Source organism: Balearica regulorum, chromosome 1 (genome assembly GCF_011004875.1).
Source record: "Balearica regulorum gibbericeps isolate bBalReg1 chromosome 1, bBalReg1.pri, whole genome shotgun sequence".
NCBI classification, from domain to species: Eukaryota; Metazoa; Chordata; class Aves; order Gruiformes; family Gruidae; genus Balearica; species Balearica regulorum.
In genome coordinates, this window is record NC_046184.1 from 47,311,087 (window position 1) to 47,329,318 (window position 18,232).

The window sequence follows — 18,232 nt, forward strand, 5'->3', positions numbered from 1 at the left end:
ATATCCCAAGAGGCATCAGCACAAAGCAAGGGACTTTCAGTAGCAGTAAATATTGGTATAAGGGTTTAACTTACGCCTTAAGATCGCTGCTCTTAGTGGTGCAAGGTATACTAAGGAAAAAAGCAAGAACATATTAAATTGCAGCTCTAGACCTCAGTTTGAGCAGGAATTCTAAATCCAGGTTATCAGAACAAGGCGAATATACATTTGAGAAAGCAAAGTATACAATAACTCGTTGTCAAATTTCCTTTAAAGTATGCTTTTTCCTCTTGGGTTATATGCGCTTTTGGCTCCAGTTAAACAAATTGAAATGCGGTATCTACAGTTAAAAGAAAACTGAATAGTACTGTGGTGAAAGAGAAGGGCATGAAGCCAAAGGGTCTTTTAATATCTTACGTTTATTTCCAAAAATATTACAGGTACTGTAGCAAGGATAGTAACTGCTCCTTGTTACATTTCCACAGCCACTCTGGTAGACATAAGTATTCCAGTGCTGCAATACAGCAGGCTGGACAGACGGCCAATATTGTTCTTTGTGTACCACATCAGTGTGTATGCCCAAGGCAATGCTTTTGAAAGCTGAATCTATTATTTTTATTGAGACAGCAAAAAAAGAGCAGTTCTAGGGGCCATCACAGGTTCCCTTTTGCTGTAAGAGGGTTAAGACAATGATGATACTCTGACAAAGCCCCCCCCACATTTAAATGATAAGTTAGTTTAAGTGCAATCATACAGCAGAAATATACACACATGATATTTGTTTAACCTTTTCTTGCCATCATGGTATTTTCATCTTTTCTACTTAAATTGCACAGAATAGATGAAGCTTGATCATAAAGAAACCTTTGAACCTGCTTTTAAAAATTAAAAATAGATCTTTTGCATAGCAGTTATTTTTTTCCTGGTAATGTTTGTCTTAATGTCTTTGTTCGATGCAATTATCTAGGAAGAAAACCCACTCTAATAACACTAAGGGAGACCCCAAGAAACTGAACACTGTGCTTGTGCTGGTTTGCAAAAAATGATACGTGCCTGTTCAGAAACGGGAACATTTCATAAAGTACAAACGCAGTATCTTTGAGGCTGAGAATTCACAGCCTGAGATTTCCATGGCTGCCAGGCAGGCTTTCCTGAACTGGCAGAAGCAAAACCAATGTTAATGAGTAAATAGCAAGAAAGAGGGAAGGCAGCTATTTAACCAGCTGAATGGAGGAAATGAGCATCGGCTTTTGATGTTCAGCTTTACTCATTAAATGTGAAACGCTTACATAAGCCCAGCAAAGGGCTGGCAAAGGGTTTAATTAGCAATATAACCCTACTTAAAGTACTTTCAAGTTCGACGTGGAATTTTAAGAGCTTTTTTACTACTGTCAGGACAAAGTAGAATTTTATTTGTAGTAGGTACTATGACAGTTGAAAAACATCTAGAAATGTGACTGAAAAATAGCTTAGATGCCAATTCAATTTTATGCCAATTTAACAACAAACTACTATTATGGAAATGTTATTGTAATTAATCTTTCTCTGTACTTAATTTCATTGTTAAACTAACATGTAATAAATGATGTTTTACTTTGAAGGTGGAGATTCATATTTCTTATTTTAAAGCTGAACAAATTATTTTTCATTGAAATTGCAAGAGAGTATTTATGAAGAAGATACTGAACATCCCTGCTGTGAAGAGTGGTGCTGCTGATAGGAAATTAGCTGTAAAGGTTTATATGTATCATATGTTTTTGTCTAGATTTACATGTATCATATGTAATCATGCAAAACAAGATCTCCTGTGTCTCTAATTATCTAAGAAATGAATGTTCAGATCAGACCACTTGCACAGCTTCCCACCATAATCAGTAGAGAGAAACAGATCTTAGACAACCATTATATGCTGAGATGTCTCTGGACGTGCTCCTCTTTCTCTCCATTTACAGCAGAAGCAGCAATCTCGCCTCAGTCTGCATGCCCGACTGTGCTGCTAAAGGGCATGAATGCCTAGGTGACACAGAATGTATTATTTGCTGTGACAAAACTAGTAAAAGAGGCAAGAACTTGGAAAATGCCATCCGGAGATACCAAAATACTTCTGTTTGGAGACTATTCTCATTTCAGCCTTCCAGGATGGCTAAAACTAAAAAGGAAAAGAGAAGACAAATATTTGTGTATATTAAAAAAATAAATAAATTACAAAATCAACACTTTCAGTCTTTTATAATACATATGTCAGTACTGCCTCCACTGAAGGGAGTAGAAATTTTGTAGTTTTCATCTCCAAGGACTAAGGAGAGAAGAACAAGAATTAAGCCCCTTGGATTACTTTACCTGAAAAGCCAATGGAGTGGTGGAGACACTTAAATTCATTTGTCTTTGTATATAGAATATGACACCAAAATAATTTAATTTGTTTTCATTATAATACATCTGTATTTTCCACCTGTGTTTTGCAAAATATTATACTGTACTATCTGAGGATATGACACTGCTTGAGCTCATGATACACGATCTGCGTTACTACTCATAATCTAATACTTATTGAAATGTAGCCTAACACAACTGCAAATTTAACATGAGAATAGTAAGAACTATCATTTTCATCAGAATTTCTGAAATGCTTCACGAAGAAAGCTGATTGCATCTGCAGTTTTTAAGATGGTTAACCATGGGATTTCTTCCTTTAATAGTTTTCCAAGATGAAATATTTTCTAAGGTGTTATAGTTTGCTGTTTATTTAACTTTTAATAATTCAATAATGAACAAGTTCCCGTTTTCCCTTTATAAAAGCAAAAAACATTAGTCTAACACAAGAGAATACTGAGCAGAGAGTAAAACAGTGCGCCATGTTAGAACATTGATCCAGAAATAACACATTCATATAGCACCTTGGTGAATTATCTTTATCGTAGTACATATAATAAATATGCTAAAACTGTTTTGCCTGAAAATTGCTGTCTCTCGGGTTTGTTTATTCTGCACTAAACTAAGGGCTCAGTTCATCTTTTAATTCACAGTGAGTAGTATTTTACTTCCCAAGAATTCCCTGTGTCAGAGGGATTACACTATGTGAAGAAAGATAGAAGACAAACTGGCTTTTAGTTAAGAAAAGAAATAAAGTCCCAGGGACATTATACAATGAGGAATCCCAAACAGTGCCAATAGGAACAATACATGTATGTTGGTGAAGAATAGATCCATCAGTGTGCAGACCACAGAGTAATATTTTCAGTATTGGCATTTCACTAAGAAAATATTGATGTTCAGTCCACAAATGAACCCAGGAAATACACACCAACAGAACCAACTGTACACACCAATGAACGGAGCTTTGTGACACTGCTAATCTTTTGCTTCACCAGTGAAAAAAAGAAAATCCAGATTTTGAGAAGCATTAGTGAACATATACACGTCTGATTAAATATTTCCCTTTCAGAAGGCAGTCACTTTTCTTAGCAGATGAAGAAAAAACTGTATCTTTAAATATATCTTTCTGAAATCTGTCTGAAAAACAGTTATCATTGATTTTATGGATTTTTTCCTGCCAAATTTGACAACCTTTTTCATGTAAATGAGTTGGATAAAATACGCATTCTGTGAAGGAGGAGCTGGGACCCATGCACTAAGGTGAGTGCTCAAAACACTAGAGTACTGAACTGAATTCTTGCCTCTCCTGGAATAAATGTATTGTGAAATATTTTTTCCAAATGAACTCAAATGCATCAGGAAGAGTGGTACATGTCTCTCATTCCCAGCACATGCCACTATCCACACCCAAAGAAAGCTTCCTTTGAGGGCATTCACTTTGGGCATTTGTGGGTTTAACCCTCTCAGACTGGTAACAGCCAGGTGAGAGTTCTCACTGCTAAGCCATGATATCGAAGATGACACTCATTACTATTGTTGTTTTAAAAAGGAAAGCAGTTTTGTTCAGCTCCTAATTCAAAAATACCATTTAAATTATTTCAGGCTTCTGTCGAGAGCATTTAATTTGCACTAGTCATTCACAGTGTGTATGTATGGTTTTGATTACAAGAACATTTTAAACCTTGGGATTGAGTATATATTCCATTTTAATTTAGAAGATTGCTGCATTACATGCTGCATTTCTGAATAAAAGTAAAGGTAGTGTTCCGAGTTAACCTAGTTATGCTTGCTTTGGCACTAATAGTTAATGATCAAGGAATGGAAAAAGAGAAGAACGACAGTTGATTAAAAAAAATTGTGTTGACTAATGACTATCAACTAATTATTTGATAATCAGGGAAGATCACTGCCAAAAAGCAAGTCCTTCATAAGTATATATAATCATTTGAGATTAGGACGTATTTTTCATTTTAAAAAATGGCATTATTTTTCTTTTCAGATTGAACATATATGCTGCTTTTAATCTATTTTACTGAAGATATGCATATGGAGAATAGAGATTTAGGTGTGCATTAAGGAACAAAAAAACAAAGACTTTGAGAAGAGAAAGGTTTTCTGAATTATGTAGAAGCATATATTAGAAGATTTATTTTAAAAATGTACTTTACCTCTGTATTGGGGGATTTGCCAAACCTGGACCTGAATTTATCAGGATATATGAACCAGGAAAAGCAATTGAATTGTTGTTTTGTGTAATTTTTGGAAAATTTACCCTTCTGAAATAGCCATGTTAGGTTTGGATGTATTGAATACAGTAGTTAGTTCACTCTAGGTCAGTGCAGACATTCTTGAAATTTAATCCTTGCCTTCCATGTTTAACTAAAACCCATACATGCAATTAGATGATAACCACAGTATTAATGAGATTGACAATACAGTGTTCATCTGTCTCACACTTGATACTCATGGGTTTCTTAATGTGTCTACTGAGAGAGTCTTGAGAATTTCTTAGAGGAAAAAAACCCATAGATTCTGCTAATCCAAATGTACGCAGATAGTATAAATCATATAACTACACAGCCTCCCTGTGTGATGCACTAAAAGCCCGGAACTGACACTGAAGTCATGAGGACTGAGGGAACTTTTCTGCTTATTGGCTAAAGCCAGACAAAATAAGCTCACAGGAGTAATCAGAGGCAGTGGAAAGATATCTACAAAACAAATATGATCAGAATTAGAAAACTGAAGAAAAAAACCCACCTGATTTAGAAACATTAATTTTTCATTGAATCAAGATTCTTCATTTTGCATCTGCTCTATTGGCTAGAGATCATCCAAGAAAGACTGGAGATTACATTTGTCTCCAATGGATTAACCTGGTATACTTTTGCATTCATACCATACATGGACTGGACATGTAGATATGGAAGGTATAACAGTCCTTGGAAAACATACTGCAGTATTCAGCTATGTGCAAATTTCTCATGGGGAGTTCTGCATATTGTGAAGGAACAGAAAGTGTTGAAGCTGAGATCTGTTAAGATGCCTGTCTAAGAGAACAGTGTTGCCCTTGAGGTGCTTGGGTTTGATAGCGACATCTGTACTCAAGCAGAATGCTTGCTTACTGTGCGGCATTTTGTTCAAATAAGGAGAGTAAATTGGTCCCCTAAGTAATATAGAATCCAAGCAGTGCGCATTTCAGTGGAAGGACCCAGGAAAAAGAACAAAGGATATTTGTTGAGACAGAATAACAGATGCAATTATCTATTTTTTACATAGTTGTCATGTCAAATTTATAATTTTACGTACATTCCCTTTTGAAAAGAAGCTGCAATGATTAGCCACACTATTTTCTTACAGTGCTCAGAATGAAACTGCCAGTTTCAGGACAGATTTCCTTGACACAACTGCCTTTAAAAGAAACACATCACCAACTATTGTACAAATGCCTACTACCATTTTAAATTTATATGTGCGTAAGGTGCAATCCAATTTCTTTTCACAACATACTGGTCATAACTTTAAACCTTTTGGTAATTATAGGATGATTTGTTTTGTTCTGTTTAGTCCAGAAGATCTCTCTTACAGAGAAATGATAATAAAAAAGGGGTTCAAGATCTCAAGAGAGGTTTGAGGACTTTGCATTTCCTATAAAATTCAAAATTTGCAACAAGTAAGTGTTTGTATATTGCCTGGCCAAACTAGTAAAAAATAAATTGCTTTGCTTGTCTTGTGATTTCCCCAGATTTTCCATGTCTCTAGTGAAGAGTTGGACATGTCAGTTTTTCTGGGGAACGGCACCAGTTGGGACCCAGCTGATTGTGTTCACTGTGTATCTTCTCAGGTGGCTTTGCTTTATTGATTTGGTGTTTGAGAAGTCCAGACGCTAATGCTCCTAATGATCAGCCATTCTTTTTGACTTTTGGTAACAAGTATTCTCATGCAGTTAATGTCAAACAGAACTTTGTGCTCTACATCTGTTATTTCAAAATTCCCATTTTTGAATTCCCCTAGTCTCAGGTAAGTAGTACATTGTCTCCCTTTTTTACTCCCTACAATCTTTTCTCCTACTTCCAGGGCCCCATGATGCAAAATGTCATTTTGACGGTCTTCAGTTCCAGTAACAACTTTAATTTTACTGATTTTAATGGGCCTTTCAAATACAATCCCATAGAAGTCTCCAGTAGAAGGAGCTTTGCCCCAGAAGTACTCATCAATGCTGCTGTAAGCTTTGCTTGCCTCATAGTTTTCAAATACATTCATGTTGGTGTGCAAGTTTGCAGGTGGGTTGTCAGGGATATCAAACGATTCCTCTTCAAAATCATCATCCTTTAGCTTGTTTTCAGCTCCTTTGTAAGACGAGTAGTATCCCATGTGCTGGAACAGGGATGGCTTGAAACGTATCACTTCTTTTTGAGCTAACAGCCCACGAAAGTGGATGAGCAGCCAATCGCAAGGCATCTCTTGATAGAACATCAACAAAAAATGGGCCAGGCGTGGGAGGTCATGGGAATGGTAAAGCTTTCCAATGTACCCCAGTTTGGAGAATTCCAAAGTCACCCAGTAGGATCCTTCTCGTGAGGTAATTACTTTCTTAACAGCAGTCAAAAAATTCTTTGAGCAGCGAACATCATCTTCTAACATTACATAATAGTCAGAAAGATTAGCACAAAAGTTAAGAAGGAAAGCATAATCTACATTTTGTTTGGATCGAAACTTCACACGGTCCTCTGGGTCATTGTAATTTCTCTTGAGGCCATCCAGTACAGGATAATACTCCTCAGGGACGTGAATAACTATTAATCTGCCCGCAATTATGTGATGTGCAAATTTCTGTGAAATATCCTGGACCATCCCTTCACACCAGGCTGAGTCAAAATCTGCCAGCTGCACTACCACTGCGATTTCTTTGAGTTCCTCATAACTTGACTGCTCAAATATGGATTTGATGGTCTCAAGCAAGTAGTTTCCCTTTTTCCGTTTCACAGAGGATAGACCAATTGTAAGATATCCTGTACAAAAGACAATTCAAGCAAAAACTGAGTATCTGACATTGGAAACCATTTTGCCACAAAGCTACCCTCCAGAGCTATGCTTATATTAAATAAACTTTTTGAATGGTGAAGACTGAGAAATTTGATATGTGCACTTATTAGGCTGCATGCAACAAAGGACGTTTATTTTCTTTTCATGAAAGCAGACTAGTATTGCAAGCAAATAGACTCATGGAGGCTATTGCATTAAACATTCACTTGTTAACTGCAAGGAATAGCACGTAGTAGACAAAAGCCAAAGCAATGTGCACATATATGCCTGATAGAGGAAACAACATAGACAATGACAAGGCTGTAAAATCTCCTAAAGAAAAGGGGATTATGAGATATGATTCATACAATATTTTTAAAGCAAGGAACTACAAAATACAGCACAAAAACATGAGCTATAGATTAATTGCCAACTTTTATCATTTTAAGCACTCTAGAAGACTAGTTACACTTATGCACAACTTTACCTTTTTATGAATGTTGCGTGGATAATTTTTTTCTGCATGTTCAATTTTCACTGAATTTTTCCAATTTTCCCTTGCTAATAATTTTTCTTCTAACCCTCTTTCAGGACTCATTGAGTATTTTATAGGGAAGTCCCTCTTGCAAGATGTAATTTAGATATTATTTTAAAGTAGAAGAGAACTTACTACTGCATACTTGTGCTTGTATATATAATTTTTAATGCTGTTATATCTTTCTAAGAAGAGATGCATCTTAATTATAAGGGAAGAATTTTCATCTCTGCTGTTTTGGAGTCACTGCCGTTGCATTTTTACCAGCAGTCCAAATCAGTTTTTTAAATATTTGCTAATATATCCCCATTTTTCTAACTTCTGATGTAAAAAATGTTAAGATTTTATAATTGACAGAGCGTACTTTATTTGAACCTACCCCAACTTTCCTCAAATATTGTGGCTTGTAAAAGATGGCTCTGATAAAGTGATTCAGAGTTTCCCTCGAGGCTTAAGTCTACTCAAAATGCAGTTGTACAGCGAAGTGCAACCCCCAGAAGCCATTTACGCTGCCTACAAAGCCTCAAATTTCTCAAATCTAATTTGAACAAACTTTACTTTATAGCTTTCTATGAAGATCAACAACTCTCAGATGATTTTATTTTACTTTCTGTGCTTGGACTTCTGAGCCTTGTTTATGTTTGTGAAATGATTGATTTGGAACCCAAAGGACACCTGTCTAAAACCTAGGTATGGCCATATTTCACTTTGAGATAAAAGTCTTGAACCCTGCCTGAAGTCAGAATAACTAAACAGTCCATCTGCAGATGGCTGCGAGAAGAATCTTCCTTTACTGTCCCCATAACAGCACAATTCACATCCCTCATTATCACAGCTAAAGGAACAAGGAGATCCATTCACAGCTGCTGGACTGGCAAAACAGGGGACCTGCAGGGTGTATCTACGTGATCCCAAGCATACCTCAGATGATTGAATTTATTGATTATACAGACAGAGGCTAATGTTATGGTCTCAAAGGGTGGTTACGGAGCTCCACCAGCATGTGTCTTGCTGCTGCTTTCTAAATCATCTCCCTCTGGCCTTGGGGGGAAATAAAAAAAAATGTGCTCGCACAGACCATCCAGGGGTTGCCTGCAGGATGACTACAAGTCAGGCATTTGGCCAGAAGGTAACCAGGCTTTGGGGCAGGCACTGCTAGGGCTAAACTAGCAGCTGCCCAGGAACTGCCTATGCAGAGAGAAATAGCTGTCCCACTAACTCTCTGAGATCGTCACCGCTTAACTCAGACCCGCTTGCCTAGAAATACCACAGGCACTATATGGATTTCACCCATTTTTAAATCACCTCATTTCATAACATTCAGATTGCAGTTACTTACTTTTCCTTGGCAAAGGCGTGCCAGCTAGGTAGCGATAGGAAATGTTTATAGATCCTGAGAAATTAGACAAATCTTTAAAAGTGTGAACATAGCGCTCTGGGTTGAGCTGGTGCGTGGCTGTTTCTCTGATTAATTGCTTGTCCCCTTCCTATTAGTGAGAAAACAAAAAGAATAGGAGAGGGAGAGAGACAGAGAGAAACACATTTGTGAATGCCAGCCAGAGAGGAAACATGGACAGGCAGGTTTCCAAGAATAACATTTTTCAGTGTCAGCTTTCGTGAAAGCATGTAGATGTCACCTCATATTTTTTTTTTAAAAAAAAAACCCATTACTGAATATCATACATTTTTGGCTACAGAAAATCTACCATAACCCTTTAGATTACGGTAACAGGAAAAGAAGAAAAAATATTTTGGAGAAAAGCTCTGGAAAGGTTGCAAACACTAAATAATTGTCAAAAAATACTATGGTGTTCAGAGTAGGGATAAAAAAGCATCAGTCAGCAACAGATGAGAAAATTTTCATAGATGATGAAGTCGGGGAGATTTTTTGAACATATTTTCAGTGATTAAAAAACCCACCAAAACTGCTGCAAAGGAAAGATGAAACTAGATCCTGGCATCTGGCTCATTTTGCCGCTGTTCTGAGTAGCTCCAACTCAGATTTGTGATAATCAGAAATGCATGTGATCATCCAGACAGGCAAAGCTTTCTCTGGATTTGGTGAACACTGATGGTATACAATAAAGGCAAATTTATCACCATGCCTCCTCTTCCTACCTACTTCTCCTGTCTTTTTCTTCCAAGAGGCTTCTCAAGCCACAGTAAAGTCATAGAATCATAGACTCATAGAATGGTTTGGGTTGGAAGGGACCTTAAAGATCATCTAGTTCCAACCCCCCTGCTGCGGGCAGGGACGCTCTCCACTAGACCACATTGCCCAAAGCCTCATCCAGCCTGGCTTTGAACACTTCCAGGGAGGGGGCATCCACAACCTCTCTGGGCAACCTGTTCCAGTGCCTCTCCACTCTAACAGTAAAGAATTTCTTGCTAACATCTAATCTAAATCGACCCTCCTTCAGCTTGAACCCATTACCCCTTGTGCTGTCACTACACTCCCTGATAAACAGTCCCTCACCAGCTTTCCTGTAGGCCCCTTCAGGTACTGGTAAGCCGCAATTAGATCTCCCCGGAGCTGCCTCTTCTCCAGGCTGAACAATCCCAACTCTCTCAGCCTGTCCTCATAGGAGAGGTGCTCCATCCCTCCGATCAGCTTCGTGGCCCTCCTCTGGACTTGCTCCAACAGCTCCATGTCTCTCCTGTACTGGGGCCCCCAGAGCTGGATGCAGTACTCCAGGTGGGGTCTCATGAGAGCAGAGTAGAGGGGCAGGATCACCTCCCTCCACCTGCTGGTCACGCCTCTTTTGATGCAGCCTAGGACATGGTTGGCTTTCTGGGCTGCAAGCACACACTGCCAGCTCATGTTGAGCTTCTCATCAATCAATACCCCCAAGTCCTTCTCCTCAGGGCTGCTTTCAATCCATTTCTTGCCCAGCCTTTATTCATGCTGGGGATTGCACTGACCCATGTGCAGGACCTTGCCCTTGGCCTTGTGGAACTTCATGCGATTCACATGGGCCCACGCCTCCAGCCTGTCAAGGTTCCTCTGGATGGCATCCCTTCCCTCCAGCACATCGACCACACCACACAGCTTGGTGTCATCAGCAAACTTTCTGAGAGTGCACTTGATCCCACTGTCCATGTTACTGACGAAGATGTTGAACAGTGCCGGTCTCAGTACCAACCCCTGAGGAACACCACTCGTCACTGTTCTCTGCTTGGACATTGAGCCGTTGATCACATCTCTTTGAGTGCGACCATCCAGCCAATTCCTTATCCACTGAGTGGTCCATCCATCGAATCCATGTCTCTCCAATTTAGAGACAAGGATGTCGTGCGGGACAGCGTCAAATGCTTTGCATGAGTCCAGGTACATGACGTCATCTACCCTTCCCTTATTCACCAATGCTGTAACCCCATCATAGAAGGCCACCAAATTTGTCAGGCATGATTTGCCCTTAGTGAAGCCATGTTGGCTGTCACCAATCACCTCCTTGTTTTCCATGTCCCTGAGCATAGTCTCCAGGAGGGTCTGCTCCATAATCTTGCCAGGCACGGAGGTGAGACTGACCGACCTGTAGTTCCCTGGGTCTTCCTTTTTATCCTTCTTAAAAATGGGGGTTACATTTCTCCTTTTCCAGTTGGTGGGAACTTCGCCAGACTGCCAGGACTTCTCAAATATGACGGCGAGTGGCCTGGCCGCTTCATCTGCCAGTTCCCTCAAGACCCGCAGATGCATCTTATCAGGTCCCATGGACTTGTGCACCTTCAGGTTCCTTAGATATTCTCAAACCTGATCTTCTCCTTCAGTGGGCGGTTCTGCATTCTCCCAGTCCCTGCCTTCTGTGACCTGGGCAGTGTGGCTCAAGGATTTGCCAGTGAAGACTGAGGCAAAGAAGTCGTTGAGTACCTCAGCCTTCTCCATATCCTGGGTAACCAGGTCACCCATTTCATTCCCGAGGGGACCCACATTTTCCCTCGTCCTCCTTTTATCACTGACATACCTATAGAAGCTTTTCTTGTTGTCCTTGACATCCCTGGCCAGCCTAATTTCTATCAGGGCTTTGGCTTTCTTAACCTGATCCCTGGCTGCTCGGACAGTTTTTCTGTATTCTTCCCAGGCTACCTGCCCTTGCTTCCACCCTCTGTAGGCTTCCTTTGTTTTGTTTGACTGTGCCCAGTCCTTGTTCATCCACGGGGGTCTCTTGGTGTTTTTGCTTGACTTGCTCTTTGTTGGGATGCACAACAAAAAGTCACACAAGGGAAGGAGTGGCTTCATCAGCAGTGCCTTGTCCATGAGCTCAGTTGGGTCTCAGGGAAAATCTGTTCCTCAGTCCTTAAGAAAAGGGAAATATCTAACAGGTTGTAGTGTCATGAGACTGAATTTAAAGGTAGGAATGCTTATTTAATTTACTATGCTTGATTCTCATCTGATGACAAGCCAGTGTACGAATGAGTTAATTTCTTCTGATATATACAGTATGTTAATGCACTAAAAACTTCCTGATCTGTCATTAAATGGGAGCACTATGCAGTGATAGTACTGGTGCTGACAACAACCACCACTGAAACAGCACTCCTATTTAATGGTATAAATATTTAAAAATGTGTCAAAGATATATTTTATATCACAAAGAAATATTTCTCTAAACTGATCCTAGGTTCATTTTAAGTTCATTATTTTTCTTTCAGAGAAGCAGTAAATAATCCACTTGTGAACTTAGTAAACATCTTTTGTGGACATCCAGGGACATCTACCTGCACTGTTACGCTCTCTTGATCTGCAATGTCTCTCCAGTAATTTTTTTCTAGTGCTGCTATGCTACTTTACATTTGCTCAGAAGTTATGAGAGGAAGGTTTATGTTGATCAGATTCCAGATTAAAATGTAACTCAATGAGCTAGGAAGAGAATGTACCAAAACTTCAGGAGATTTTCTGTGAAAACTATCAAATGGAAAAAAAAAAAAAAAAAAAAAAAAAAAAAAAGGCTGGTCCAAAACCTCTTTTTTTGAAACCAGCCTTGCTTTAATGTCAAAACATCACATGTCACTGGTTTCAGAATGAAGCACCAAAATTCTCCATTTCATAAGAAGGTTTTGGAATGGAAATCCTTTCTGCTGAGGTTTTTCTACATAAAAAGTTTCAAAATGTTTAGAAATAGAGAATGTCAGGACAAAATGTTTTGATTTTAACAAGCAAAATATTTAAACTGACCACAAACATTTTCCTTTTTTCTTTCTCTTTAAAAAATGCCTTTTGTGGCTAACAATCTTTTTTTTTTTTCTTTTTTTTTTTTTAAATGTTGTTGTTGTCACTTCTTTGTTGAATGAAAATCAAAACTGAAATATGGGTTTTTCCAAAAATTTTAAATCTGGTTCTTCTACATCTAACTACTGTGCAGAGATCAGTGAAGCTGAAGAGCTTGATTAGCTCTCTTTAACTGTTTTTAATTTTTTCTATGATGATTCTGGCTTTCATCTGTTAACTAGCCTCTAACTTACATTCTAGTGTTTGCTGGAGCTTGGGAAGTTCTTGTGGGTGCCATGGGACGATGTGCCAGAAGTTCTCCATCCTTTATAGAGATGCCCTACTCTGCTAAGGATCCTCTGTCAGCTACAATACTATTATTTTCATAGTGCCCAAAATAATGATTAGTATTCAGATAAGAGTGCAGAAGGCATGCCTCACAATTCGCTTACAATTCAGAATATGTATAAAAAAATCGTGGCAAATCCTACAGATATTGTGATCTGGGTTATATTAATTTAGTATGTCTTCAAAATGTTTGATTAGATGTGATACACATGCTACAGACAAAGCATCTTAAACTGCTCTGCTAACACACATGCATCAGCACTGTATATCCTCTATCAAACATACTTAAGCAACGCTCCCATGAGGGCCCTTGCTTTCTATTTCCACAGCAAATGCCATGCAGAAAACAGTGAAGGGATTCCCGGGACATACGAGTCTCTGAGCAAAAAGGGAGAGTTCTCCTCTCCTTTCTTAAGATTTGCCACAAAGAATCTCACTTTGTCATTCTAACTTGCTGAAAAAGGCCACTCACTTCATCTTACATCTGGTGAAAGAGGTGCCAGCCCCGCGTCCCCTTGCACAGCCTGCTCTCTGGGACCGGGAAGAGAAACTCAGGGCCAATTGCACCCTCCCTCTATCATTTCCCTTCAGGAGATATTCCAGCAGGAGACTCGCTACAACTAGAAAGTCAGAGGGCCTTTGGGACTCCAAGGACTCTCAGATTTCTGTTCCCTGAGGGGAACTGGTTAGCCTGCTGTCCTTGAAAGCTCTTCCCATGTATCTCTCCTCACCACCAACACTGAAACTGCTTATCTTTTGCCTCAGCAGAGAAAACACACCAGACAAGAGCTGTCAGACATGGTCAGGAAAGTTGAAAATAAAAATAAATAAATAAACTAACAAGTCAACAGCCTAACACATTTGAAAAATGCTTGATGGACCATAAAGATCTCAAGAGATCTGGGAGAACTGTCAGGAGACTTGGCAAGAGACTTGGCTGGGAGCTACATGAAAGCAAACATGCCAGAACTGTGATGAGAGAAGCAATGAAAGAGAGTGGATTTCTAAAAAAGGGGAAAAAAGAGCAAATTAAGAATAAGACATGGAGCCATCTGGGGAGCTGGCAAATAGGACAGGAAAAGATTTCAAAAACAAATCAAGAGGAACACCATTAGCAGTGATAAAAAAAGCACTTTTAGAAACATCTGGGGGACTTTGAAGCAATTAGTGAAAGGAGAAGAAGCATCAGGGAAAATACCACTGGGGAAAAAAATGTGATAAGCCAGGTCAAATTCAATCACAACCAAGAAATGATGAATGAATAAAACATAGTGCAAAACCTTAGTGCAAGTACTGTTAGAGAAAGCGATGTCTCTATAATGGAGTAACATGCTAGAAGCATGGTTTATCTTTTCAATAGTTTAAAAAATAGTAGGATAGTCTTAATAATATTTACAATGTTTACAATATTTTTATAACGTAATGCTATAGTTATAATATTTTACATTAAAATTACTAGCAAGTTGTCTATGGTTTTGATAAATTAATGTAAGGATTTTACTACTATTTCATATTATGATGTTGCTTTTCAGATCCAACTGAAATGGGACTTCACCTTTCAGAATATCAGAAAGCCCATACTGTCCCGATTAGATGAATCAGACAAAGAAGAGTGGCATAGAGGATCAGAAAGCTGTTCAGTAGTTCAATTCAAGTTCAAGAAAGAGGACTGTTTAATCATACATATCACAATATTACATATTCAGTTTAGTCATTATACTATTTGCAAGCTCCAGTTATTAAACTACCATGTTCTTTTACTGGGCCCAGTCCAACCTCAGATGAACTGGAAATTCAATCCATTAATCAAGTCTTCAGAGATTACTTGACATTCTGCACTGAGACACCCATAGGTTATATATAGAGTTAGGTCACACTGTCAGTAGCTTACTTGTTGAAATTCATTACAAAGATCTTTCAATAAATCTTTTTCACAATCATAAACTTACACTAGATATCATTTATGTCTAGTTGTTAATACTGTAGCACTGAAGCTGCCAGACTCAAATCTGGGATATAGGAAGTGAGAAAAACACAGAATAAAAGTACTTAAAAGAAATAATTCATGCAAGGAGCTTGAAATATATGGAATCAGTGTAAGTTCTCTTCTATAATTTTATTTCTATAATATTGTTTAATACAGATTTGCAGTGTGTACTGAAAAAGGAGCTCCTAGCTCACATGAGTATTTCAGATGTAGATGATTTTCAACATTAAAATTGAGGGATATCCAGAAATATGGGAAATACAGCGGATGTTTTGACTCAAAGGAAGATATCTAACGAAAATGTCTCCATGTTTTGCTACATTCATTATCTCCCATACTTCCAATAAGCAATGACGTATTTTACTTCTGTGAAAAGGACTGTTAGGCTTTTTCTGACACCCCCTGTGTGCAGTATATATTGATAAGATGGCTTCATCCTAAAGGACATGTTTTGAGGATACTTCACTGCTAGTGGTACACTAACAGGGGAAATTGCAGAAATTACGAACTTTTACACACACTGCATTACTAGGGATGTGTCCTGTTGTTCCATGATAATTTCTTCCATCTAAAAAACTTACCAAAACATAACCATCTTCAATGTACAAGTTCATGAACAGCAAGCAAATGACAAGGACTCCTAAAAACGACACTGCTGATCGTTTCCGCAAGCATCTCATTTTATCAAAATATTTCAAGTTTTATCTCATGTGAAGAAAGGCGTACAGTAGTGTCACCTACGAAAGAAAACCATAGTGTTACAAGAACTGCTCATCTGATAAACATGATAGCAAAACAACTTACCTTCAGATGTATCAAATCCCTTCAAACACACATAGAACTATACCCTTTACATGGAATTAATTTAATTTAATCATGGCCATCTTCAGGTTTAATACGCAGTTTTAACTATAATTCAAGCTTCCTTTTTTTTTTTTTTTTTGGTCAATAAAGATAAAACTCACACTTTATCCTACTCATTTTAGGCTGGAATTATGATATCAATGTGGCAGGACTGCATTAGCAGTTTAGTTTCCCACGTATAACTGTCAGATCCCAACTTGATGTCAAGGGAAGATGTTGTGCACTGTTCCCTGTGTAACCATGTCTCCTTCCAAAGACAGCTCAGGCCAACAGGCAAAGAAGAAGCTATTGTATGAGTATCATTGTATGAGTCAGTATCATTGCCAATAGGAGAAGTCTGGGTACTAGAACCGTCAGGCACAAATGAGGCACCTTCCCTGCAGTGAGAAGGCAGTAGTAAGACTCTGCAGCATCACTTAGACTTAGATCTCTTTGTTAGGATGGAAAGACTCTCACTAGAGGTGTCATTTTCTCTAGAAGAAGAAAGGTAGATGTCTACCTTACACCGGACACATCTAAGCAGAGTATTGGAAAGTCGTTAATGCCCCAATTAGATGAATCAGACAAAGAAGGGTGGCATAGAGGACCAGAAAGCCATTCAGTAGTTCAATTCAAGACCAAGAAAGAGGACTGTCTAGTCATATCGCAGTGTTACATATTCAGTTCAGTCATTTTACTATTTAAAGCAAGCTATATGCTGTTCCTGGCTACCAAATCATAAACATTAACCTGTGTAGCACTACATGTGTTTGAAAAAGATCTGGCCACAAACTAAAGAAACAGACTCCAAATTCGACTGCCCATACTCGGAGAGATTCTTAACTAAAAAGTAGATTATAAACTCATTGTTTATGTTCTCACTCCTTTAAGTACAAATGTATTTTCGCTATTGTCCATAACAATGTCCGTCTATCAAATTTAATATATTGAAGTCATGTACAAATGGAGAGTTTAAAGCTAGCCTATGTAAAGTAGTAAAGAGCACTGCATGTGCAGTGGTTAAACTCTGCATTTAAATATCTTCATTTTTGAAAGTGCTGAACATCTAAACTAACACAAAATAGGCCCAATTAGGAGTTCCATAAAAGATTTGTCATGTCATATAGAAAATTTTCTGGACCAATAACAAAAAAACCTTCCAAGTGCAAAATCCAATCTATATTTCCTTTGCTAAACTGATTAAATGTATCTAACAGTATAAAATATTAGTCCATTAGACTCTAGAGAACAGGGAGATAAATACATCAAGTGTTAGTAATGCAAACATTTAACTGCAAGGTTTTGTCCATGTAGATTCAATATAAACTGCAGCAAATGGACACCAGTTGTACACAGATTTTAAAATCACTATGTTGAGAATAAGAACGACTTACATGTTGCACTAAGGGGGAAAAAAAAAAAAAAATTCTGTCCCTATTTATTTGAGGGTGGACTGAATTGCAGTGGACTGATTATCCTAAAGCTCAAAAAGCCCAATGTAGCTATTTTTTAAGTTACAGCAACAATTTCTTTTTCCTTGATATCTAATGAAAAATAAACATCAGGAAGGAGCTGTCAGGACCATGAATCTCCAAGCTCTTGCCCTCCCCTGCCCTGTGACAGCACAGTGGTTGCTGGGTGTCTGTGGATTCCAGCAGCCTGTTGTGGAAATGAAAGATTGCCCCTGCTGTAGAAAAGATGACGCTACACATACAGTTTGGGGTTAATATTGTTTTTTTTTCTTTTTCTTTTGTCCCAGCATAACTACAGATTTTCAAAGCAACATACACTTTTAAAAATTTATCAGAGAATCACTGGATGGATTAAGTACTGACACTTCTCAGAGGATGGTGTGAACCAGCCTGACTATTGAAGATTCAGGTAGTCTGGATTTGGAGTGCTTGCAGCCACCGGCAGCTTCAGGGGCAACAGA

General features: G+C 38.4%; 1 protein-coding gene across 1 annotated transcript; it reads right to left on the minus strand.

Moving 5' to 3' along the window:
- Nucleotides 1–5,464: 5,464 nt before the first annotated feature.
- MGAT4C (MGAT4 family member C) lies at nt 5,465–16,166 on the minus strand. Its single transcript, XM_075742861.1, is given in 3 exon segments — nt 5,465–7,367; nt 9,255–9,402; nt 16,038–16,166. Coding segments are annotated over 3 exon segments (1,434 nt in total). The 3' UTR covers nt 5,465–6,210.
- Between the last annotated feature and the right edge of the window lie 2,066 nt (nt 16,167–18,232).